Below are 24,017 nucleotides of genomic sequence, written 5' to 3'. Positions count from 1 at the left end.
GGCTCGATATGTCCGGAACAGCTGATGAGTAGCGATTGAGATGTTCGTTTGCTTTCTCTTTTCTTTGGTCTTTTTCTTCTGGTTTTGGCTTTATGTCTTTGCCTTTATTTTGTGCTTGTTTGCGGTCTTGGTGTTCGCTAGAAATATTGTAAAACATATTCAAGGCCCAAAGACCAGTTGGGCTAGATATTCTTTTACACGATGTCTTACACTAACGAAGAAAAACAAGGGCTTATTTCAGTCCGACGCAACGGTAACACCTACGTGACAGTTCGAACCCTAAATTGAAAAAATAATTACGTGATTTATATGGGTCCTATAATATATTACCATATAGTGTATCATATCGTATCAGTCTCATATGATACGAGTTTGCGCAAACTCGTATGATATATGTATTGGTTTGACAAAATGAGGTCATATATGGTAATATCACACTACTTTACACACTGCACTGTCATGATAATGCGCCTAGAATTCTTCAAATAGCTAGTGTCCCTCCTGATTGAATGTTTCTCACGTCGCGATTCTCCGCCCGTTCTTAACCAGAGGTGATATCAACGACTGGCATGTGATCGTGATTACCTTAGTGATATTCTCCAATATCCCATGAGTGTAACCTCGGCAAAATCACATCGAGGAGTGTAAAAGTAACACTCGCGACTGGCAACGAGGACCAAGACGACAGAATCTCACCAACCCGTTTTATTGTTCACTTCACTGCCTTTCAATTTTCATCGCGAGTGATCGGTCAAAATATACTACAGTGAACGGCAGTTTTAGGACATATTTTCGAGGGACAAAAGGTGAGCATGAACCCATTAATTTAATAAAAAGCACAACGGCTCTTAGAGCTCGAAGTATTCATCTACGAGAAACCCCAGAACATTACTTTTGGCAAATTAGGATTGCAAACTTGCCCTTGTCGATTATATGCTTTCCTAGTTAAGCCCTATGTAAAAGCAATCAAAAACAATAATGGTTGTCATTGAAGTGTGGACAGGTGAGACGTATGGCAAGCTTCTGGATGACAAGGATATGTGGATCAATGGCAAGGGCGTTAATGTGGTCATGTTGGTGTGCTGTACTGAATGCCGAGGTTCAGAAATCCTGATACGCGGTATACGATAATACGAATATCGCAGGAGTAGGAGCAGAGGAGATGGCAATGGGACAAAGAGGCTTGCTGAACTGTCGAAACGAAAATCGCACTAGATTTATGGCCCGCTTGAGTACAGGGATCACAAGTGGGTTGGTGAGCTGCGTGAAACTTTCATTGAAGTCTGCAGACCAGATTCACATGATAGGTTTGTGAGTATACCATCCGATTGATTCTATAGGGGGTAATCTGCTCACATACAGGCTATTTTAGGACCTAATTCAAGATGGATTCGAACTCGTCCATGAGTGTCTCCCTGTCACACTTACACTTAACGTAAGCGATTTCTATCTGCGCGATGAATGGCAAACAGCCAACATCGAGGATATTGAGATAATACTATCCCTTATGACAGTCGTACCTTTCTCAACTCGGTAATGGATCGTATGAAAATAGTTGCGCAAAATAGGCCGACTAAGGCTCGAGCGATACCTTTATACCATTGCAGAGAGATTTCTAGCTATCTGTATAGCGTTCGTACCACTAATATGCCAGCTCTTCTTTGACGCGGCATCCACAGACTTTTACCTCCATACAAGAATTACAAATATTAACATACCAACAGGCTAAGATCTGTGAGGGACACGTCCAAAATTCTTCCCGCACGCCGTACGGTAATGCTCCTGCTGACGCACCAGCAAAGCAGGTTAGGCCAAACCAAGCTGTCTTACTAAGTGCGGCGAGATTTGTGATGCGATAACTAGTGTGGTGCGGCGCAACTCTGAAGTTTTCCGCATTCACTAGATAAGCGCCGCAATGCCGCAATAACTTTCTGCCGTGGCCGCTCTATCTGCATGAACAAACTCCACGATAATTGCTGTCTGTTTCCTCTACTTTTAGATTACTACTTCGTTTGACGCAGCACTACTCACTGATCTGCATCTCGTCTTTGCAAGGCTAGCAATATGGCTTCCACGAAGCCAGTTGTCGACTCCGCCGAGACGACCCTGCTGTCGCCTCGGAACAGTTCGAACGCTCAGCCGATAAGATATACCGATAAATACTCCGGCCTGGCTGCGCATGAAATCGCTGTCTTGCTCGAACAGGTTGAGACACCTGACGTTAAGACGACATTCTTCTCGGCCTACAGATTTGCTACTGCGAAGGATAGGTTACTCGTCGCCCTGGCCGTTTTGTTAGCCGTAATTGAGGGCTCGATTAAAGCTATTATGCCGATTTTGTTTGGTGTGTTTGCTCAGAATTTTGTGAGGTATATTCACTCGCAGGAGTTCTACGACTATTACGGTGGCTATGAAAGTTTTGTGAGCTATAACGCTACCTTTCACAACACGTCAAGTTTCGATGCAACAGATTTCCAATCCAAACTATACTTTAAGTCGCCTCACTACAACAGTACATTGGTTCCGGAATACATCAGTCCCGACGACTTCCAGCGACAGGCTAACTACGACGCGATTTATTTTATCTATTTTGCTATCGTGGAGTTTATCACCTCGTACTCTTCTACGTTCATTTTGAATGATCGTGGCGAGATCCTGGCTGCACGTATCCGCAAAAATTATCTCGCGTCGATAATGAAGCAGAACATGGCTTACTTTGATAAGATCGGTAGTGGAGAGATTACGACACGTATCTCATCTGACACATTGATGATTCAGGACGGAATTTCCGAGAAGCTAGGATACTTGATTTCGTTTTGCTCGACTTTTGTGTGCTCATTCATTGTCGGATACTCGCTCTCGCCCCGGTTGGCCGGATTACTGTCGAGCATCGCCGTGTTGATCGTCGCGTCGTTATATTTCGCGTCAACTCGCATGACAACATTGTACAAGAACGCTGCCAACGGCGCATCTTCTGGTGGATCCATCATCGATGAAATGCTGTCGTCGATTCGAAATGTTCAGGCGTTTGGTATTCAAGAGAGGCTTGCTACCAAGTACGACTACTACTTGGGTGTCGGCCAGAAATTTGCCCAGCGTGCCGGTTTCTATGCTGGTTCCATTACCGGCATCGCCTGGCTCGGTCTATACCTTGACGACGCCATGGTGTTTTGGCAAGGCGCGAAGTTCCTAGCCAAGGGTGAAATATCTCTCGCCGCACTCGTCACAATTCTTCCTTCTATGGTACAAGGATTGCTTGCAATAACTTCGATTACTCCTCATGTTCGTGCCGTCGCCGCTGCTACTTCGGCCATAAACAAGATCTATACAACCATTGACCGCGCTTCGGCAATTGATTCATCCTCGAAATCTGGTTGCACACCTTCGAATATCGAGGGAAATATTGAGCTGAAAAACATCAAATTTATTTACCCCTCGAGGCCCGACGTTGTTGTCATGCAAGACTTTAACTTGCAGATCAAGGCAGGTGCCACTGTCGCACTGGTTGGCGCATCTGGATCAGGAAAGTCTACGATTGTCGGTCTTATCGAACGTTTCTATAATCCTGTTTGTGGACAAATTTTTCTCGATGGTGTTGATGTTAAGGATCTTAATGTCAAATGGTTACGCCAGCAAGTAGGTCTTGTATCTCAGGAGCCAGTCTTGTTTTCTGGTACGATTTTCGAAAACGTGGCTTTTGGCCTCGTCGGCACTCGTCACGAGTGTTCCTCGGAGAGAGAAAAGAGAGAGTTAGTGGAGGAAGCGTGCAGGCAAGCGAACGCGATGGTTTTTATCGATTCTCTTCCAAAGGGTTTGGACACTCACGTTGGTGATAGAGGGTTTTTATTGTCTGGCGGCCAGAAGCAGAGAATTGCAATCGCTCGCGCGATAGTAGCGAATCCGAAAATCTTGCTGCTTGATGAGGCTACTTCTGCACTCGATACCAAGAGCGAGGTTGTTGTGCAGGATGCACTTGACAGAGCGTCCAAGAACAGGACTACCGTCGTGATAGCTCACCGACTTTCCACGGTTGCGAATGCGGACATGATTGTTGTCATGAAGAGTGGCATTATTCTCGAAAAAGGAACGCATGAGGAATTGATTGCAAAGCGTGGAGATTACTACGAACTTGTCGAGGCGCAGAACGTTGAGCACTACGTAGATGATAAAGCGCAAAACTTTGTGGATGATACACCTGAAACTGACTGTGTTGAGGATATGCAAGACGAGAAGGCCGTCCTAGTGGACCAAGGTCGTGAGCGATGGTCAAAAGAAGATGAAAGATCAAGTTTGGATGAGTACAAGGAGTCATCAAAACCGTTGTTGTCTCGCAGTAATACGAGAAGGTCAATATCAAGCGTTGTCGCCTCCAAAGTCGAAGAACGCCATGAAAAGAGGTACTCTATTATTGAAATCGGCAAGTTTCTCTACGAACTTAGCTTGCCGGAAAGGAAAGTAAATATTGCTGCTCTCGTGTGTGCGACTATCATGGCTGCGGGATACCCATATAACAGCATTATTTACTCGGACGGAGTCGACGCTCTTGGTGAGCTACCTGACGTGGATCGTATGAATCGACGTTTGCTAACGGATATTATTATTTACCTGATCATGGGTGCAATTGGTATGCGTTTGGAACCTTATGAATAATTAGAATGCTTTATTGTTAACATTGGTAGAACTTATTTTCCCAATTCTGACCGTTGGATTATTCACTTTTTCTGGTCAACGTTTGGTTCGTCGCATTCGTATGCGTACACTACGGGAGATTGCTCGCCAAGACATTAGCTTCTTTGACAGAACCGAGAATACTGCTGGCGCGCTTACATTTGCCATTTCAAAAGATTCGGCTGCAATTGAGGGCCTATCAGGGGTCACGTTGGGTCAAATTGTCAGCTCTATGATCATGATATTTGGAGGCGTGGGAATCGGGCTTGTCGTCGGCGTTAAGCTTGCAGCGGTCACCTGTACCTGTGTGCCCCTGTTGTTGGGTGCAGGTTTCTATAAATTCTACCTTCTTACGAAGCATCAGGAGAGCATCAAGGAGGCATACGGCAGGTCATCTTCTTACGCAAGCGAGGCTGCATCATCCATAAAGACCGTGGCCGCTCTCACCAGGGAAGATGTCGTTGTCGCGACTTACGCATCAACACTCGACAAACTCTATCGCTCAGGTCGTCGCCAGAACAGCAACTGTGCCGCCCTTTATGGTATAGCTCAGGCACTGGTATATCTCACCCAATGTCTTATGTTTTGGTACGGTAGCAATCTTGTCCGGACCGATGCCTATTCAGTTTTTATGTTTTTCGTTTGTGTAATCGCCATAGTCAATGGCGCTCAGTATGGTTCGATTGTTTTCTCCTATGCGATCGACATGGCTAAGGCTTACGATGCGGCTGGCAACATCAAGCGTCTCTACGATAGTAAGCCAATCATTGATTCGTGGAGCGATGAAGGGGTTGTGCCTCAAAACGTCCAGGGCAATGTCGAGTTCAAAAATGTCCATTTTCGGTACCCCACTCGTCTTAACGTTCCTATTCTGCGAGGTCTCAATTTCTCCGTTAAGAAAGGTCAATATGTTGCCCTGGTAGGTGCTTCCGGCTGTGGCAAGAGTACTTCTATTGGTCTACTTGAACGGTTTTATAATCCTTTGTCGGGACAAGTGTTGCTTGACGGCCAAGATGTATCTGCGCTCAACATCAATGCGTACAGAAGTCATATCGCTCTAGTGCAGCAGGAGCCGGCCTTGTACTCTGGTACTGTGCGGGAAAATGTGAAGTATGGCAGCTTGGACCCGGAGATTTCAGACGAGAGGATGATAGAAGTGTGCAAGCAAGCAAATATTCATGATTTTATTATGTCTTTGCCGGATGGATACGACACCATGTGCGGCGCTAAAGGATCTCTATTTTCAGGTGGCCAGAAGCAGCGTATCGCCATTGCTCGTGCACTTATTCGCGATCCGAAAATTCTACTTTTGGATGAGGCCACTTCAGCGCTTGACAATGAGTCAGAAAAAATTGTTCAGGCTGCGCTTGATAATGCGGCCAAAGGGCGGACGACAATCGCCATCGCACACCGTCTCAGCACAATCCAGCGAGCAGATATTATATTTGTTTTAGAAAACGGTCAAGTCCTGGAGAGCGGAACGCACCAAGAATTATTGGCTAACAAGATGAAATACTATGAACTAGTCAAACTACAAGCTTTAGAACAAAATGAGCACTGAATGGTGGAGCATATCGATATGGTATAGATGAAGGAATTAAACCGATTTGGCGTTATTTTGGATTGTGCCTACTGTCCGTCATTTTATGTATTACTAATGGAATAATGCAGTATGCGCTCATTTTGATAGAGACTATCGTGTTCTGTTGTTCCTTGGAGTACAAATGGATTATGGATGTAACGGCACCGGGCTGGAGTGGATGGACTGGGATGGACTGGACTGGATTAGATCTAGCGAAGAATGCTTTGCAAGAATATATATTGCAATAATACAAGACTTCGTGCTTTCCTGACATCAAGGATAGACCCTCTTTATAGATGTCAGGCCTATATATCATAGTGGCTTTGGGGTAACTACCGCAGGGGACAGAATGTCTTAAGCAGGGTACCGTTGCACTGAACAAAAGTGTAGGGGACGCCCGGCGAACCCTTACCTGAAGAATTTGCGCTACGCTTGGCCTGTTTATCCCGGGTAATTCAGGCTCACCCAGCATCAGCAAAGCACGCCAAAATAAACTTTGGGCCCTGAGTTTTGGTGTTGGTGATGGGTTCCAAGAATTACATGACGCCATTTTTGACGCAATTTACAATTTGCCTTGGTTCGCGTTTCTCCCAAACGTCTTATGTATCGAACTATTAGATAGAGTAAGCATTTTGAAATCGTTTTGCCCTGGTTAGACTACAATCGACGAGATATCTCCTCGAGTCCTCCAAGGAAATTCAACAGCTTGCCATTCCGCATTCCCAAGCAAACCAGCAGTCCGTCTTTTATCAAAAATGGCTAAAGCATTCCGGGAAGTTATTGGTGTCTCACCATCTACTGCCACCACCAAGGACAGTGTCCTGGTCATTATCGACGCTCAGAATGAGTATGCTCACTGGAAAACTCGAATATTTGTTGGACTAACCGCGATTTCTCCTAGATACGCCACGGGTCACCTGGAAACCAAAAATGTCGACTCCACGAGAAGAACAATCTCATCTCTCTTGCAGAAATATCGAGATGCTGACGGAGACATTGTTCATATCGTGCACAAGACCGCTCCTGGTGCACCGGTGTTCACTCCCGACACTGAGCTAGCCAAGGTGTTCAGTGAGCTTGAGCCTAATGCTCGAGAGAAAGTCGTCGAAAAGCAGTTTCCTGGTTCCTTCACTGGTACCAATCTCGGCGCCATTATCAAAGACACGGGAAAGAATAAGCTCGTGTTGACAGGATATATGGCCCATGTCTGTGTTTCAACTACGGCCAGGCAAGCTGCTGAGCAGGGGTACGATGTGCTCATCGTTGCCGACGCCGTCGGGGATAGGGATATTCCCGGAGCGGAAGCGGAGTTGGTGGTAAAGATTACGCTGGCCGAGCTTGGAGATGCTTTCGCCACTATTGTGGAGAGTTCTAGTATTAGCTAGAGAATGTTTGTAATGTCTTTTAATTGTATATGGTTAGAAAGTACGTCTTGTTTGTTGAAAATAGACTCATACTGAACCGCTAAAGTTATATTTCCAGTTAATGTTCCAGGTATACCAGAAATTTCTGATCGCATGCGCCAATGTCTCACAGTGCTATTCCACCGTCTCGCAGTGCTATTCTGGACCGGCAAAGATTTTACAGACGAGTCAATTCTTAAGGCGCTGTGGAACAAAGAATTGCAGAACCGTTGGTAATCGACGCTATGACATCGGCGGCCATTCGACAAAAGCAATGAACAAGTATTACACGCCAACTAGCGCTCCAATCGATGTTCGTCGTGCTACGTCTAAAGATGAAGTTGACGACGCAGACTGCAGAGACGTGGAACTCCATGATATTGGCTGCGGTTACTGGTGTAGCGCCTGGACTTGCATCATTATTATCACCTCCATCCGCAATGCCCTGTACAACGCTTGCTGTAGATTGTGCTGCGCGCATCGCATTGCTTCTGACATGATTTGACCACGGAGGCCATACTAGAGCGAAAGTGGTATAGGGCTACTGGGCAATTCTCGGGTAGTGAAAGCGTTTTCCGGACTTATGAAACAGAGACTTGATGGTCTGTTTCCGGCTAGATTGTTTGGATTGATGGTACAAGTGGTGGCATGGTCACCGTATATCAGCTCCAGGAAAATTGGGGATTGAGACGTGGACGACAGAGACTTGGGAGGGTGCGTGGTGAGTTGCCTCGTCGGTTTACGGCCACCTCAGTCCCTGTGGAGTAGTGGCCATTCTCTTCGTCAACAGGAGAGTACGATGCAAATGTACGTAACGACGATGATGACAATGTTGACGCCGTTGGTGGCCGCACAAGGGACCTTTGTACCGATTCTTGAGGGCTCACTCCTCCGCGATTGTAACGACGGTCTGCAATTGAAGTAACTCATTTCAGAATGAGCAGTGAAATTCTTGGGAGAATCAGGACGGACTTCGCTCTGCCCGGTCATACTTTCACACCGTTTGCTAGTCCCAGAGACAAAGGTTACTGTCCTGTGAGCTGGCCCTGTTCGACTAGAGACTCATGATGGCGATTCATCTCTCGGACCCTCGCGTTCAACTGACAATGACTTGGATCGAGCTTGGACTTTGGCAAGCCCTTGCTGTTTCTCCGGACCGACTGCTGCCGCATGGACAAGCTTGTCAAATTCGGGAAGAGCTAACGGTGGACCTTCACACTCCTCACGGAGAGAATCAGCTACAACGATGATAATTTCGTCCCGCTCAGAACAATAAGACTAAACGATGCTCCTCATTGTGAGTCTCACATCTGCTCCCTTGTTTCCTTATCCTCTACCCAAAGTGTTCCTTTTCAAATTGGTCGCGAGCAGTGACTAGAGATGTTAAACCGAAACCCTCAGAGAGGCGGATATCCGATCCACCATTTTGGCGGATATGGCGGATAATCGGTATATTCTATAATTCTATAATTAATTGAAAAAAGGTCAAAATCTAACAGGGTTAGGGTCAAAGATAGCCCTAACCCCATAATTAATAAAAGCATTTAATAGTTACTTATAAAGAACTAGTAGCTTAGACTACTATAATTAATCTTATAAAAAATATAGTGACCTAGCTAGCCACTAGGCAAATATAAGTGATTAATAGTAATTATATAAGTTTAAGCAACCATCTTAATAGGGATTAAAGAAGTAATAAGCTTACTAAATTAGTGCTTATTCTTTTTAATTAATATATCTCTCTTCTATTAGACACATCTATTATAAGATCTTAGTATTTTCTATAAATATAAAAATAACAACTTTAAAGTCAGCATTTAGTTTGTTTTATATTTAAAGTAGCTAAGTTTGTTAAGATATTAAGCTAGTAAACTAATATACTTATATAATATTTTATATAAAAATTATAGATATTATACTAGCAATTTCTTTTAGATTATAATATAGACCATTAAGTATAAATATAATCTTAATAAGACTTAGTTTAAAATATTTTATTAATATATTTAGCTATTCTTATTTTAGCTTATAGTTACAAAGCAGCTTATATTTAATTAAGCTTAGTTTAATATAATACTACTATAATACAGCATTATATAAAGAATTATATAATTAAGCTTATATAATTTATTCATTATAGAACTAGATGATTATACAAATAGTTTTAACAAAAATATTCATATTATAATAGTAAGTTTATATACTCTAAATAACTACTATTTTATAGCTAGTATAATCTTTATTATTTAAATTAGGATAAAAATATCTAAATTTATCTTATTTTTATAATATTTTGATCTAAACTCCCATTTTAGTGAAGTCAAGTAATAAAAAGATTAGTAAAGGCTATAGAAAGACAGATAAAATTAGTAGATCTAGGTAATAGATACTTAGATTTTAATAATTTTAAGATTACTTAATAAAGTTAATATATTAGTTTATTTAATTTAGCTAATCTAATATCTATAGTAAAATAGGATTATTATTAGTAAACTACTGCTAAAAAATTAAAGTAAAAGTAGAAGATAAGCTAACCATATTAAAGATTAGTCCTAAAAACTAATAGCTTATATACTTATTATAGTATTATAAAGGGTTCAGAGTATTAGATAAGTCTAATATAAGATCTAATTACTTTTATAGTAATAATTACAGAACTAACTACATCAGAATATTATTAGGAGTATCCTTAGCTATAATAAGCTTAGACTATGAGATTTAGCAAGCCAAAATTATAAATATTAACCTTAATTAACTAGATAGAACTTTATAAGGATTTAAAAGCTTAAAATAATTAAATAAAATAATCTAATAATCCTTCTACTTAAGAAAAAGAAAAACAATAAGAAGAAATTCTATATTCTATAAAAATCTCTAGATAATTAAATTAATAGCTTAATAGTTAATATACTAGTCTTAGAGAATATAGATTATTCTAGACTAATAGCTTACTCTATAAGCTTAGTAAATAATATTAAACTATCTAAAAGTAAAAAAAGTTTGTTCTATTATAATCTAAAAAATAGAATAATTACTAATAATAACTCTTTATATAATAAAATCAAAATACTTAATAATATTAATATAAAAGTAGTTAGATATAATAGAATAAAAGATAGTAAGCTAAACAATAATTTTAATAATTATAATAAGAATTACTTCTAAGTTTTTAAAGATAATAGATATCTCTAGAGTATTATTAGTTATAGAAAAGATGCTTGATATATATCTTCTAAAATTAATAAGTAAAAGATAACTGCTATAGTTAACTATTAATACCTAAATTCCTAGTTTTTAATAGATTTTAAAAATAAGAGTAAGACAAAGGATAAGAAATAGTTATAAGTAAGATTAAAAGTAAAAGATATAAAAAATAATAATAAAGATATAAAAATTACTAGTAAGAACAGTCATAAAATAATAGATAAGTTTTGAAATAGAATTAACAAGAGTAAATAAAAATAAAAAAATTATTATAATTAATTTTAATTAATTTTTTTACTAGAAGAAGCATAAAAAATCTTAATATTAATTAGACAACTATATAAGTATATATAAAAAGTTACTAAGAGTGCTAAGATAGTAATTAACTAGATTAATTAAGATATACTATTATCTATTAGTCTACACTAATAAGAAAGCATAAAAATATATAAGTATGAAGTATAATTAAGATAATAAACTAAGAACTATACTAGCCTGTTTTAAGAAAATAGATAAGACAACTAAAGCAGTATAAACATAGCAAGACTAACTATATAGAGTAAGTGGTCAGCAGAATAATCTATAAGACCCACACATGAGATAAATAAGTGCCGGCGCATATCAGTTATTATAATATTATAAGGCTAACTTAGAAACTAGAATAACTAAGATAGATTTTAACTAAGATAATAACTAACTAATTAGAATTAACTAATAAAGACAAATAGCCCTTATATATAAGTAAGCTAGGTCTTAAGAATAGTATATACAGTATATTATTCTTAGAGATGGCTTCACTAATAAAGATGCTAAAGAAAATAAAGATTAGGAGATGTCTTGCTATTAAGAATAGAGGTAGGATATTAAACAAAGTCTAGAATAAGGCCTTAAGAATAGGGATAGCAGTACTAGCTGTGTCCTTATTCTTAGACAAACAAAGCCTGACAAAGGAAACAAAGGAAACAAAGATGGCCCACGGCCGAACCATGACATATGAATTCTTATTGATCTGTACATTTACATCTCCGCTCTTGTCTTATAGTAAGTCTCTGTCAACTGGCACTTCCATTATTAACTGTTAGCTTGTTGTAGGTATGTGGTTATAACTATGCCTTATTTCGTAAATTAACATCAATGCATATATGTATATTACTATTGATATTGTGGCACAATAACTATGTACTTATTACTCCTCCTCCTACTACTACGACCACGACCACGACCATCTACTATTCGCTGGTCATGCTGACTATATATATTTATATCCATGAAGTCAGCTTTCTGATCTATGTTGACCAAGGAATTATACCTTGGAGTTTTCCAACCGCTTCCTAGTCTTAACGGATTTGTTCAAAAAAAAAAAAAAAAAAAAAAACCAAGAAAAACCAAAAAAGGCCCTCTGAGTTCGCTCCGTTACCGGAACAAATGCTCCGTCTCCCGTCTGTCCACCGTAACCTCCTCTGCCGTACCGGACAAAAGACTCCACCATTTTAGGCTGACAATTCCTCTCCCTCACACTGAATGCACTGATAACACTGAATTCCCCCCTGTAACTAATTCGGCTTTTGTTCGGTCCGAGATCTTCAAGTTTGAGCCCGACATCCGCATTCCTGAATTTTGACACGATTACCATAAGAATGATGTCCAAGTTCGTACATGGAGATCCCAAGACCCAGTCACCCAAATCGCCGCACTGTGAGAAGTACCATCCCAATAGTCAGAACAAAATGAGTCCTCCAATTATCAATTTCCCCAGCTTGCAGCCGGCGATCGTGTGGAAGGTCCAGGCTGGCGCAGCTCACCCTGTTGGTATGGACAACACTATTTCTCTGCATTGAATAAGATAAAAGGAAATAAATTGGTGACTCATCATGTATATCTTCAGGTCAACGTCAAAGTGGATCGACCATGATACATTTCGTAGGTGATTTTAGGTGCTCTCGAGAAAAATAGATGACTTATAATTGAGAAGGAAACTCCTACGGGCTCTGTTGAGACAGTTGAAGGCTTTGAGCCCAAGTTCACTGCTAAAGTTGTGTTTGGAGCGGACTGGCTCGAATTCGATCCTGATCAAAAACACGCCCGGATCAACATGAAGGCAGTTGCCACGTACGTTCCTTCTATAACATAAAAACTTATGTTCTATGTTCTGTTCTAATATCTACTCGCTAGAACTGAGGAGGGAAAAGATATCAGCTTTGGATACACAAGGATTATAGAGCTAAATGAGCCAGTGATGAAGATCTTCAACCAGACCCCAGACTCTGTGGGTGTGCCTTTTGGATTCAGCAGTGAGTTTTTGCCACCATTTCGTTGGAAATCGGTGCCGTGCCACTAATTGTCACTTTCAGCCGGCGCACACACGTTCTTCAGCGGTGATCCCACTCTCAAAGAGCTAGAGAATATGACACTGGTGGGCAATGGGCGAATGCTCGTCGACGAAGAGACTCGCGCCATTACAGTGGAGTCACGGATCTCGAAAGTGGTGCCTGCAACAGGATTTGATTAGGTGTTCCTGATCTGGGTCCGGGTCTGGATATGGATTTCGGATCTGGTATACTCATAGTCGAAAAGAGTAGTAAAATGCACCATCTAGTATTTTATCTCAGGAAACCTGTAGTCGTTTTGTAGTGTAGGTAATTGGTCTTCTTGGGCTATTTTGGCCAAGCCTACGGTGGAGTTCGTACTTACATTTACTTCAATATATATATATATATATATATAGAAACTGATTGCGAGCAGATGATATCTCTATTAATATTAATTTCCCTACATGGTTTGATGGCTACTTGACATCTTTCATGGCCCTAGATCCTTGACTACCTAGGTATAGTTGTCACTGGTTGTGTTAAGATACAATAAAAAATATTGAACCACATGGAGATTCCGAAGGGGAACTAATAACGATATACGCAAGATAGATACAAATAGATCTAGCCTCAAGTTATTTGGAATTAAGAGCTTTCTCCTATTGGAATAAAATTTCCTTGCACTGATGTCGGTGATATGATACGGCTGCTGGGTCGACAGAGGCATTTTTGAGCGGCGGACCCGGGCCGAGAGTTGGGGTTAAATGTGCATCTCTGCCCATCGACATCCAGAATTCCAGATTTTCATTGTCTGCACCGTCAAGCCTTGTCGAACATCAATAAAACCTGAAGGAGAGAAAATGGCACACGCCTACAACGCCAGCACTGAAGCGACAGAGATTGTGAACCACCTTGCCGCCCATATCAAAGGGAAGGTGATTCTCACCACTGGCCCCTCTCCAGCTAGCATTGGAGCAACATTTGTTGAGATGATTGCTCGCGCTAGACCAGCTTTGCTGATCCTGGCCGGACGCAGCACGGCTAAGATCAAGCAGACAGCAGACAAAATCGTTGCGGCGTTTCCACAAGTCCCAGTGCGGCTGCTGCAGCTCGATCTGGCCTCGTTGACTTCGGTCCGCGAAGCTGCGGCAGCGGTTAACAGCTGGGATGATGTGGCATATATTGATGTCCTTGTCAATAATGCGGGAATTATGGCTACTGGGTTTGCGCTCACCCAGGACGGCTATGAGAGCCAGTTTGCCACGAATCACTTGGGCCATTTCCTCTTCACAAACTTATTGATGGACAAATCCTGGCTTCTCTATCACCACGGGTGGTTAACATTAGTAGTGACGGCCATCGTCTCAGTCCCATTCGCTGGGCGGATTATAATTTCCAGGTAATCCATCAGTTTCGTCTCCGTTCCCTTCCGTATATCTAATCTCCTGTCCTAATGCGCGACTGCTAGGACGGTGAAATTTACAACAAGTGGGTTGCCTACGGTCAGTCGAAGACAGGAAATATCCTTATGACTGTCTCTCTGGCCGAAAAGTTAGGCTCTAAAGGCCTCCTGGCGTATAGTTTGCATCCTGGTGTCATTTTCGGCACCACCCTTGCGAGGGACGTCGACTGGACCGTTGATCTCCCAGAATTGAGTAAGTAAAGGTGATACGTATGAAGGAATATTGCGTTGCTTATCAGCCCTTTAGAAGCAGTTGACAGATTCCTGGGTAACGAGGAGGCTTGGATGGACTTCAAACGCAAAAGTCCCCAGCAAGGAGCGGCAACTTATGTCTATGCTGTGTTTGAACCTAGCCTGCGAGGTAATATGGTGGATTATCGTCCAAGAGAAGAGAAATATCATGCTGATTTCTTCCGTCGAAGATCATAACGGTGCATACCTGCAAGATTGCCATGTGGCAGACCCTTGGACGGAAACTGTGAAGCCCTGGGCTACGGACGAAGTCGAAGCTGAGAGATTGTGGAAGTTGAGTGAGAGGCTTGTAGGGCAGGAATTTAACTATTGATAGAATACGTGAGACGGACTAGTAGTTGGCGGAACAACGAAATGCCCATAGCTAATACTAATATTATGACTATGAGGTAGGATGAACCTGGAATATACATATCTAGAGCCACAAATTTACACTATAAGCAGAGGGTTAATGTGCTGTGCCGCAAAAATGACCACAGCAATCACCATAACCGTACTCATCAATTGCAGAATCCGAGACAATCCAGTATCAGACTGGCCGTTAGGTCTTTTCAGTGAGACCTTCCAGTTCTCATGCTTCCATTCGAATTTTCCAGAAACAAAGTCCCCCGCTTCCACAAAGGCAAGCTTTGGCACGCCCCGGATCATTTCTCCAAACTGATTCGCGAGCGCTCGGTCTGGCTGCAACGGAAGCACCCAGGTGGCCAGGAATTGGTGAAAGGGGGAGCACCAGGCCTGGACATCGGTAATCAATCTAGAGAAGTTCATAATATGCTTCATGCGTCCGTGTCGTTCAGTCTGATATGCTGTAAACACCTGGTTCAAAGTGGCGAGGCTAGGTCTTGCTCCGCTGTGTTTGACCATCATGGACTGGATATTGGTTACAGAGAGACACAGCGGATTCGATGGCCGAGTTGCCACCTAATGCGATGTTCGGCGTTATCTAAAGAAGCGATACGAGTTACTCAAGTCCCTGCACCGCAATAGTTTCGCAGCAATGTCCGTCAACAAAAAAAAGGCACTTCTTACCTTGTGGACTGAGTCACCTGCAAGAACAATTCGGCCGTTATGCCAATGCTCTAACACGCCCTCCTCAAGGGAAATTAAGGCACCGCGTTGCCGCTTTTTCCAGATTTCGCCAAAGACCGTTGTTTCTGATAAGGGATGACTTGCGACACTGGCCGCCAGTTCCTCTGCATCAGCATCGCTGTACCGCTTCTTCTGCGGCCAGGAGGAGGACTTGCTAAGGCGGAAAAAGACAAAGAAAAAGACACGATCGGGCTGAGTGAGAGTTAAGAACGAGTACTTGGTATTATGAACGACGTTCATATCGCGCTCGCCCAGTCCTGGTTCAGCCGGGCCCATTCCAATCAGGCATTTCCAGTCTGTTTTCATGGCTATAGTCGCCCGTTAGAGTCAATTGACGCACCGCAGAGGGGCTTCTCAACCTACAAGTCTTTTCTTTTGCGGTTATAAGACCCGGTGAGGTCTTGTTTGCATGTTCCCACATGGCACTACGCGTCATACTGTGCACCCCATCACAACCTATAATCAGGTCCCCGATTTCAACTGTGCCATCGCTGAGCTTAACCTCAACGCCACTGACAAACTGTGTGATCTCCTTTGCTGCGCATCCTGTGCGAATATAGCCCTTGTCTGGCAGATTGTCATACAGGATTTGGAGAAATTGACGTCTTTCCAAGGGGACGATGTCATGGCCATGGCTATAGGTGATTCAGAATTCCCTCACATCAGCTCCGAATACCCACTAATCGGGCGTACAAAGGAGACAGACATCTGAAATATCTATGGACTTGCGAGAATTGGGTAAATGGAAGGGACACATACTTTTCTTTGACGTGGTGGAAAAACCCGTTGTTCATGATGACCTTGCCATCGGGTCGACGAAACACAAATCGGTCGCATGGCACACACGCTCTTTTTGCTTCCTCTAAAACGCCGATCTGGTGGAGGATACGCATTAAATGAGGATAGATGGCTATACTGGCTCCTTCTGCGGGTGCAATCTCGGCACGTCTTTCTAGGACGACATGGTCAATGCCTGCTTTCTGGAGGCAGTGGGAGGCGATCAGACCAGCCACGCCTGCACCGATTATGATGACTCGAAAAGAACTGTTGTTGGACATCCTGCTTCGGTTTGTAATCGCATGGTGGCTATCGGGGGACTGCCGAAGTTTGAGAGGTCATGGAGAAGAGTATATACCTCCGCTCTGGGATGAGAAGAATTGATGAGATCAGGCCCCTTTACATTCCAGGGAAATAACAGCTCCGAGTTCCGGGATAATAGTGCATTCCGATACGGAAAAACCCTTCCATCTTCTGACAGACTTGTGTGCAGACTGGCCATTATCGCCATGCGGTCGGTGTGCTCGGGCCGAACGGGGTAAACAGTACGGTGGGTGATGGACAATAGGCGATGTCTTGCCCAAGAACAGAAACCTCCTCTAGCCTGTTCTTCTATCTTACTCTATGGAAAGCTTAGAGGGATGAACTATACTATACGAAGATCCGGCTCTTCTAAGTAATAAAGCTATGTATAACCCTGACGTCTTGTTATAGCAAATGAGTGTAGATCCGAGAATTCTGTCCACCCATAGTACATTTTAGATAAAAGTTCTGCTCAATTATAAAAAGTGAAAATGGCAAATCAGCTATGATTCGAAGTGCTTCGCTGCCATGGCCGGAAACAAAGATTCAGTTCTGCCAAACCCCAGGTAAAGCGATCTTTGGTGTTCTCAACAAAATCAGAGCCATCAGCTCCAGGAGGAAACCCGATGTCAAACTTTGAAACCGTAGCAGCGATAACCAAGCGAATTTGCATCAGTGCCAGAGGGCGACCAATACAGCCATAGGGCCCTATCATGGTCAGCAAAAACCCAGTTGAAGCGAACTTCCATCAATTACCTGTGAGGAATGGGGAATATCCGGCCAGTTCTATAACCAGATGCGGCATTGAATACCAGCGTTCAGGAATGAAGTCATATGCCTGGTCATACGCGTCGTTAGATCGTGCGATAACGTACTGCGGCGTCCAAACATTAATATTGCCGGGAATAAAAGTCCCATCCACCGTAATCCCCTGGATGGGTGTCTTGCGCACGATCGCGGTAGGTGGCACGGGGTACAGGCGCAGAGCCTCGTTGATGACTGCGTTCAAATGCTCAGCCTGATAAACTTTCTGATGCTCGAAGCTCCCGTCTGCGTTCATCAGGGGAAGGAGTTCCTGACGTAGCTTGACTATATGCTCGGGATTCTTGGCCAGTAAGTAGGCTATATGCGAGAGGGTGGCCGCTGTCGTATCACTTCCCGCCACTATAATGGTTCGTGAATCGCTTTGAAGAGTCAGGAGGTCGGATTTGGAAGGATTTGGCCCAGCATGGGCTAGAAGGCGAGCCATGAGACTAGGCTTCTCTGTATCTTTCTGTGCCATCTGGGCGGCGAGCTGCTCGTCACAGTATTGAATGAATCGCCAGTACTTCTCTGTCAGGCCTGGGATGGCAATGAGCATCCGAAACATCCATGTCGGCAGCTTGATGCCCTGAATCCCCAAGGCATCGTTGAGCAATTCTACAGCTAAATGTTGCTGGCCGCTTCTAAGTAGGCCAAAGTCCTTGCTGAATGCAAGATCACCCATCACATCGTAGCTGTAGTAGTTGAACCATTTAGCTGCGTTCATCGGCTGGCCTCCATGGTCTCCTAGGCGATCCATTAGGGCTTTGTTGTACACTTCGATACGAGGCTCATAGCTCCGAAGAGCCTTGTCACTGAATGAATGGCTCCAGACCCGCCGTCGGTCGGCATGGAATTGGTGGTCACGACTCGTGTGGATGGATTGTCGAGGCCAATCCTCATCATACCATGACGCCTTGCGGCACTGACTTTGCGCACCATGCACCGCTGGGACCGCTAAGGGGTGGGCGATCATCAGATCGGAGGACCCGACACGGACAAAGGAGCCGTATCGCTCGTATAGCTGAAGTGCTTTCTTGTGGGCATCGGAGTTGGTGAGCTGTGTGCTATACCACAGGCTACTGACTTTAGCCCCGATGGGCCCAGGGAAGTTCCTCAGAGGATGGAAGAAGAGCCTGTAGGAGAGAAGGCTTCCGTATAGACCGAGCGACACATATCCCGCAATGAAGCTGGTGAGACGTATAGATGAAGATAGGGCAAAGCCGCACAACAATGTGAATGCCGTGGTGAGGATAGCTAGGACTAATATCAATGCTTGCAGGTATCGTACACCGTACATATGGTGTTCACCCCGATTGAAATAGCCCACGTGAAGGATGACCCCAACAACAACGGCAAGGAGTCGTACAGGACCCAGGACTGGGATGAGTTCGCCAAGACTGGACATTCTATCCATCAACGATATCGAATTGTGGTCTTTGGAGGATCACAGTGGTTACGATCAGCGCGAGAACTAATTCTTAGATAAAAACCCATGTTTGGAGCCGCTCTGTCGTAGTCCGATAGTTTCATGAACTTTGAAGCGAGTCGGAGGATTCGGTCCGAGTATACCGGAAGCTCAATCTGATCTGATGAAGCTTTATAATACCCTTATTTTATTATTCTAGTTATTACAATTATAGAGTTATCTAATGACGGGATAGCCCGACATTCTCATCACCTGATGAAGGGCTTTCTCTTATTGAGCGGAAGCCTCTCTGGGAGTTTGAAATTTGACGAGTTAGATATTCCAATCTAAGCATGATTTAACTAGATATCATAGTGCGATTGTAGGAGTAGTAATGGCAGAACCCATTCTCGCATCTTATTCCATTGAGACTAGGAATTAAGATTCACTAGGGCATCTTGCCAGAGGTGAAAACATCTGGATACTTCAATGTTGGATATGATGAACGAAAGCTAAACAACGAAATAAATAAAACAAACAAAACCAATCTAATAAATGTACAGAAATTCTATTGAGTTTGCAAGACCTGTTCCCTTAACTCATTTTCTGTCCAGTCCCAGAGCTTCTTCCTAAGCTCGTCGTCCTTCCCATTCTTGCTCACCAAGCCTCCAACACCAACGGGTTCATAGTATTCGCCGCTCTTGACATCCTTCGAAACCGCCGCCCACAGCTGGTTCTTTACGCCAGTCTCAACGCTAGACTTCAACCCCAAGACATGTGCGGCTCCAAACACTGCACGGAACAGCATCGGCGCGTCCGTTGCACCCGACAGAAGATTCGTCTTCACTACCCCTGGATGAATCGAGGCAACGATGAAACTGGGATACAACGCCGCAAGCTGTCGTGCCCAGAGAATGTTGGCCAGCTTGCTCTGTCCATACCTTTGAAATGCAGTTAGTGTGTCCCCCGGCGTTTTGAGTGTGTCGAACCGGAGGCCTTCGTCCGGCGCATAGTAGTGTCCGTGAGATGACACCGATACGACCCGGACCTCTGCTCCCCCCTGCGCTGTTCTCTGGAGCACTGGTAGGAGAAGCTTCGTCAGCAGTGCGTGGCCCATGTGATTCGTGCCGAATTGGAGTTCATAGCCCTCGCTGGTCTGGCCGGGCGGGGTAGCCATGACACCTGCGTTCAGCATCAAGATATCCAGCCGCTTGGCGCTGGATGCGAACGTCTTTGCGGCGTCTTTGATGGAGTCGAATGACGTCAAGTCAAGCTTCAGTAGCTGGATAGGTGCGTGAGGGATATGTTGCTTGATTTCGTCTGCAGCGGCTTGGGCCTTGTCGAGACTGCGAGCCGTAAGCCAGATCTCAGCCGGCTTATGGCGAGAGAATTCCGCCACGGCGGCTTTCCCCAACCCTGCATTTCCACCAGTAACGAGGATCACTTTCCCACTGAGAGATGGGATGTCGTTCTTGGGTACGAAGGGCATGGTGATGATGTAGACACACAGTTGCTGGATTCTTCAAGATTGATCGGGGGATAATGGATCAGTTCAGGGCAGCTGGAGTTGTTGAATTATGAAGGAAATACAAAAAACATCCAAAACACTTTGTCCTAGTGGTCAATCCAATAGGAGTATATCCATCTCTATATATTTTGCTCCTTGATTGACGTAAGCTCTCAGGACCAGGGCACTCTGTGGCACCGGACACAAACTCCACTCCGACCCGATTCTCTACTGCCGCCACTTCTCTTTGTCGGCTACGGAACATAAGGAAGCAGTCATGACGGGAGTTCCCGGCTGTGCACGTGCCAGTAGGGTTAGGGCTATGGCTTGCCTCCTTTCCCATGCTCGCATGCTTTTCCTGACGTTCATGAGCCACAAGGATCTAGATGACTTCATGGCATTTCATCTATCTAGGGCGTTTTAGTTCCTTTAAGTTATACCCGAGAGTACCTACGGTACGGCAGCCTCTATACGGCAAGAAACTGATTGGCATGCGTCCCAGGTGGGAATAGGCTGGGCGATATATCTGACCTCACTTTCCAGTCGGCTCTCAGGACTACATAACGCATGCCTAACAGGTTGAGAAAACTACGTAGACGGCTATATACACAATCACGGACAATGAATGAGATTAGTATTCCTTTACCAGTTCCACGAGGTCAGGAATTCGTTGGAAAAGCTCTCTAGCTCGTCCAGAGAAAGTGGCGAAAACAATGGCGCTGTTGAGGTCACCATGGCATCCCACGACGTCTTCATAGATCGGAGTTTTGACGCCATAATGCTGAAGGAGTCCTGTGCCTGCGAGGTATCTGGATCCAGCCCCGCCATCTCTTTCACGCGACCAAAGCGTTCGCTGGCCTCCTCCAATACCCATGACACGTTCACCGATTCATGCAACAGGGCTCGGTCCCATTCTGGGTGGTCATACGTTGAGAGACGGTAAAATCCGACAAAGCAGCGCATCATGTTCGCGTACATGAGCGACGATAGGCCCACGTATTCGATCGGTTGGAGCATGAAGAATGTGTCGACCCAAGACTTGACTGCCTGCAAACAGGCGTACATACACTCAAAGCGCTGGCTGGATTGACCAGGGAAAGTATCTGCTACAGGAGACAGTGCAATGCTATAAACCATGAACTCAGTATTGTGTAGTTCTAGCAACAGCACTTCTGCATGGTCGTAATATATTATCAGTAAACTAATCTCGACCACAGCAGCTGTAAATGCAACTGATGTTTGTCACGAAAATGTCGACGTACTATTGCCACCAAGCTCTGGAGGTATATTGGACTTGAAATTGCGCATCTGTGTCTGTAGCAATTTGAGATAGGCTGTAGCCTGGGGTTTCGTTGATGCTGTGCTTAAATCTGGATAGCCCATCGCGTTCTCTGCAATAAGACGTAGCTTTACGAGCTGAGCAAGGAGAATATCGGTTTCCAACTCCTTCTGCTCCTCGAGAACACGGACACACTCGTCAAAATATGGAGTCCATCGCAGAGTTTCTCCCTTCCTCCATGACGGTGGTCTGCTCCTGTTAGTCAGGGACGGAGTCTCAACGGAGTCTCAACGGAGCCGGTTGTCTGCTTACACTGTGCTGATTAGAAAACAGCCTAGCAATGCTCTGCGCTCCTCCATCGCGGGAGCCAACGTAAGCTGAGACGGCCTGCTGGCCCCTTTCAGTTCGTATGCTAATGCCAAGCCAGGGTCTTGTGGCGGCAGTTTGTCAAGTCCCATGTCGTACAAAATAGCGATGGAAAGCTGGATGAGGCTTGTAGATATTGGCTTGTCGAGGCAATAGTGCCTGTCCCTAAATAGTGAAGGAAAAGGGGGGTGTTAACTTGAACCATGATTTTGAGAGGGGAAAAAAGTATCTGAACGGATACTTACCAGGCGGTATACACCAGAACTGCCAAAAGAAAATCCATATTCCTCGTTCCTTTGACGTACGCTTCGCGGCCAAAAATGCTGCGGACTTCGTTCGATAGTCCAATCTGCTGAATTGAGCGAGTGGATCCCACTGTCATAATGCTTAGCCAGAGCAGAGGGCTTTCCAGGCGGAGCTGTTGGGCTGTCATCAACGAGGAGACAGTGAAAAATGGCAGGTTAGCCAGGAATTGATTGTGAAAGCGATCTACGTATAATTCAGCCTCTTCCGCACTGGGCTCCAGATATGGATGGATGACGAATGGTTGCTGGTTTATCGTCCCGGTCCTGGACGAAGATGAGGTTGTCGGGGTAAAGGGGTCCTCGGTCGGCTCTCTTCCGGCGGCCCTCGATCGGTCAACATCGCGACTGCGGTTCGGATTCGCTTCATTGTCAGGGGCGGAGGGCATAAGTTCCTCCAGCGCTGAGTTGATCGACGAGGCGTTGAGGGAGCCTGGCGCACCCTGGGTGGCTGATTTCAGGAGGGCGACGAGTCCATCTAACTTCTCCTCCAGCTTTTCGACCTTGTTATGTCCCGACGACTTCGTCGCTGCACGGCGCTTGCGTACCGGTGGAGACGGCTTGCACTCCTTCTTCATGCGATGGCACCTAGTAGACATTGTCAGAGGCCAGACAAGAACGTGCTGGGCACTACTAGTACCTTTCACATTTCCCGTCCGTGTGTACGCTGGGCGAGCATCGCGCCTTCGCACGCACACAGTTGGTGCAAGCCCGTACGGCCTTATCTAAGCTGGCCGCGATGTCTGTGACTGTATTACTCCTATCGTTGTGGCTAGGAGCCGGGGACGCAACAGGCAGCACCGGATCGAAGGATATTGGCTGTCGCGCCACAGCCATATCGTGAGCGACCTGCAGCAGGACGGCGGCTGGGAGCTCCTCTCGACCATCCATGGGCGTCTGAAGGCAATTCACATCGTCCGACGGAAGGAAAGGAAGAGGAGCGCGAGCAAATGACGAGATGTTCTGCGAGACTGCGACGCATCGGAGCCAGGCTTATCGTGTCAGGGTCCGTCCAGGGATCGGAGTCGGAGGAATGCCGCGTGAGTGGGGCCGGTCCGTCCCTATGTATGGTGTTACAGTAAACCTTGGTTATAAGCAACTAAAGGAGATGGGCAGGTAAGTTGCTTATAGTAAGGAGTTACTTATAACAAAATATATCCAATTTATATAGAAATTATATAGAAAATTAATATCAATTTATATAATTAACCCTACAAAGTACCTAGTTTACTTTTAAGAGTATATAAATACTAACTTTACTTAATATTACTAACTAGAGGACTAGTAGTTTAATTAATTAAGATT

At 44.5% G+C, this 24,017-nt stretch overlaps 9 protein-coding genes across 9 annotated transcripts; 5 read left to right on the top strand and 4 right to left on the bottom strand.

Moving 5' to 3' along the window:
• Positions 1-978: 978 nt before the first annotated feature.
• POJ06DRAFT_304127 (uncharacterized protein) lies at positions 979-1,568 on the top strand (the record flags this gene model as incomplete). Its single annotated transcript, XM_056190828.1, has 4 exons — positions 979-1,077; positions 1,216-1,311; positions 1,373-1,435; positions 1,515-1,568. 4 exons carry the CDS (start codon positions 979-981, stop codon positions 1,566-1,568), a joined length of 312 nt encoding a protein of 103 aa, XP_056040046.1.
• A 392-nt stretch (positions 1,569-1,960) lies between these two features.
• On the top strand, positions 1,961-6,612 carry POJ06DRAFT_278745 (P-loop containing nucleoside triphosphate hydrolase protein). Its single transcript, XM_056189760.1, has 2 exons — positions 1,961-4,624; positions 4,680-6,612. Exons 1-2 carry the CDS (start codon positions 2,065-2,067, stop codon positions 6,227-6,229), a joined length of 4,110 nt encoding a protein of 1,369 aa, XP_056040045.1. The 5' UTR covers positions 1,961-2,064; the 3' UTR covers positions 6,230-6,612.
• Positions 6,613-6,780: 168 nt separating this feature from the next.
• POJ06DRAFT_278744 (Isochorismatase-like protein) lies at positions 6,781-7,719 on the top strand. The gene is made up of 2 exons (XM_056189759.1): positions 6,781-7,097; positions 7,152-7,719. Exons 1-2 carry the CDS (start codon positions 7,006-7,008, stop codon positions 7,633-7,635), a joined length of 576 nt encoding a protein of 191 aa, XP_056040044.1. The 5' UTR covers positions 6,781-7,005; the 3' UTR covers positions 7,636-7,719.
• A 4,865-nt stretch (positions 7,720-12,584) lies between these two features.
• On the top strand, positions 12,585-13,366 carry POJ06DRAFT_241250 (uncharacterized protein; the record flags this gene model as incomplete). Its single annotated transcript, XM_056186126.1, has 5 exons — positions 12,585-12,666; positions 12,743-12,777; positions 12,830-12,966; positions 13,030-13,148; positions 13,209-13,366. The coding sequence occupies 5 exons, from the start codon at positions 12,585-12,587 to the stop codon at positions 13,364-13,366; spliced, it is 531 nt and encodes a 176-aa protein (XP_056040043.1).
• Positions 13,367-13,680: 314 nt separating this feature from the next.
• Positions 13,681-15,206, top strand: POJ06DRAFT_286790 (short-chain dehydrogenase/reductase SDR). The gene is made up of 5 exons (XM_056190241.1): positions 13,681-14,421; positions 14,514-14,565; positions 14,635-14,821; positions 14,876-14,989; positions 15,051-15,206. The coding sequence occupies exons 1-5, from the start codon at positions 13,931-13,933 to the stop codon at positions 15,191-15,193; spliced, it is 987 nt and encodes a 328-aa protein (XP_056040042.1). The 5' UTR covers positions 13,681-13,930; the 3' UTR covers positions 15,194-15,206.
• A 103-nt stretch (positions 15,207-15,309) lies between these two features.
• Positions 15,310-17,027, bottom strand: POJ06DRAFT_286786 (uncharacterized protein; the record flags this gene model as incomplete). Its single annotated transcript, XM_056190240.1, has 5 exons — positions 15,310-15,725; positions 15,766-15,823; positions 15,910-16,277; positions 16,333-16,604; positions 16,729-17,027. 5 exons carry the CDS (start codon positions 17,025-17,027, stop codon positions 15,310-15,312), a joined length of 1,413 nt encoding a protein of 470 aa, XP_056040041.1.
• A 380-nt stretch (positions 17,028-17,407) lies between these two features.
• Positions 17,408-18,900, bottom strand: POJ06DRAFT_262891 (cytochrome P450). The gene is made up of 2 exons (XM_056188809.1): positions 17,806-18,900; positions 17,408-17,757 (listed from the first exon to the last, which is right to left on the bottom strand). Exons 1-2 carry the CDS (start codon positions 18,824-18,826, stop codon positions 17,549-17,551), a joined length of 1,230 nt encoding a protein of 409 aa, XP_056040040.1. The 5' UTR covers positions 18,827-18,900; the 3' UTR covers positions 17,408-17,548.
• Positions 18,901-19,736: 836 nt separating this feature from the next.
• On the bottom strand, positions 19,737-21,004 carry POJ06DRAFT_262890 (NAD(P)-binding protein). Its single transcript, XM_056188808.1, has one exon. It carries the CDS (start codon positions 20,745-20,747, stop codon positions 19,827-19,829), a length of 921 nt encoding a protein of 306 aa, XP_056040039.1. The 5' UTR covers positions 20,748-21,004; the 3' UTR covers positions 19,737-19,826.
• A 200-nt stretch (positions 21,005-21,204) lies between these two features.
• On the bottom strand, positions 21,205-23,812 carry POJ06DRAFT_304120 (fungal transcriptional regulatory protein, N-terminal). The gene is made up of 5 exons (XM_056190827.1): positions 23,353-23,812; positions 22,656-23,300; positions 22,357-22,575; positions 22,028-22,293; positions 21,205-21,985 (listed from the first exon to the last, which is right to left on the bottom strand). Exons 1-5 carry the CDS (start codon positions 23,601-23,603, stop codon positions 21,408-21,410), a joined length of 1,959 nt encoding a protein of 652 aa, XP_056040038.1. The 5' UTR covers positions 23,604-23,812; the 3' UTR covers positions 21,205-21,407.
• Positions 23,813-24,017: the final 205 nt, after the last annotated feature.

The sequence above is a fragment of the Lipomyces tetrasporus genome (genome assembly GCF_029532465.1).
Source record: "Lipomyces tetrasporus strain NRRL Y-64009 chromosome Unknown POJ06scaffold_13, whole genome shotgun sequence".
Lineage (NCBI taxonomy): Eukaryota > Fungi > Ascomycota > Lipomycetes > Lipomycetales > Lipomycetaceae > Lipomyces > Lipomyces tetrasporus.
Note: the sequence above shows the minus strand (reverse complement) of the source record. Positions and strands in the feature narration are given on the sequence as shown.

What these genes read in the sequence shown, in the direction of transcription:
- POJ06DRAFT_278745 (XM_056189760.1), top strand. Translation starts at nt 2,065, where the DNA reads ATGGCTTCCACGAAGCCAGTTGTCGACTCCGCCGAGACGACCCTGCTG. An exon ending in CCTGATCATGGGTGCAATTG is followed by an intron (nt 4,625 to 4,679) that starts GTATGCGTTTGG and finishes TAACATTGGTAG; the next exon opens with AACTTATTTTCCCAATTCTG.
- POJ06DRAFT_262891 (XM_056188809.1), bottom strand. Translation starts at nt 18,826, where the DNA reads ATGATCGCCCACCCCTTAGCGGTCCCAGCGGTGCATGGTGCGCAAAGT. An exon ending in ATATTCCCCATTCCTCACAG is followed by an intron (nt 17,758 to 17,805) that starts GTAATTGATGGA and finishes TGACCATGATAG; the next exon opens with GGCCCTATGGCTGTATTGGT.
- POJ06DRAFT_262890 (XM_056188808.1), bottom strand. Translation starts at nt 20,747, where the DNA reads ATGCCCTTCGTACCCAAGAACGACATCCCATCTCTCAGTGGGAAAGTG.
- POJ06DRAFT_304120 (XM_056190827.1), bottom strand. Translation starts at nt 23,603, where the DNA reads ATGGATGGTCGAGAGGAGCTCCCAGCCGCCGTCCTGCTGCAGGTCGCT. An exon ending in GTTCTGGTGTATACCGCCTG is followed by an intron (nt 22,576 to 22,655) that starts GTAAGTATCCGT and finishes TTCACTATTTAG; the next exon opens with GGACAGGCACTATTGCCTCG. An exon ending in TGTTTTCTAATCAGCACAGT is followed by an intron (nt 22,294 to 22,356) that starts GTAAGCAGACAA and finishes TAACAGGAGCAG; the next exon opens with ACCACCGTCATGGAGGAAGG.
- POJ06DRAFT_278744 (XM_056189759.1), top strand. Translation starts at nt 7,006, where the DNA reads ATGGCTAAAGCATTCCGGGAAGTTATTGGTGTCTCACCATCTACTGCC. An exon ending in ATTATCGACGCTCAGAATGA is followed by an intron (nt 7,098 to 7,151) that starts GTATGCTCACTG and finishes GATTTCTCCTAG; the next exon opens with ATACGCCACGGGTCACCTGG.
- POJ06DRAFT_286790 (XM_056190241.1), top strand. Translation starts at nt 13,931, where the DNA reads ATGTGCATCTCTGCCCATCGACATCCAGAATTCCAGATTTTCATTGTC. An exon ending in GGGCGGATTATAATTTCCAG is followed by an intron (nt 14,566 to 14,634) that starts GTAATCCATCAG and finishes CGCGACTGCTAG; the next exon opens with GACGGTGAAATTTACAACAA. An exon ending in CGTTGATCTCCCAGAATTGA is followed by an intron (nt 14,822 to 14,875) that starts GTAAGTAAAGGT and finishes TCAGCCCTTTAG; the next exon opens with AAGCAGTTGACAGATTCCTG.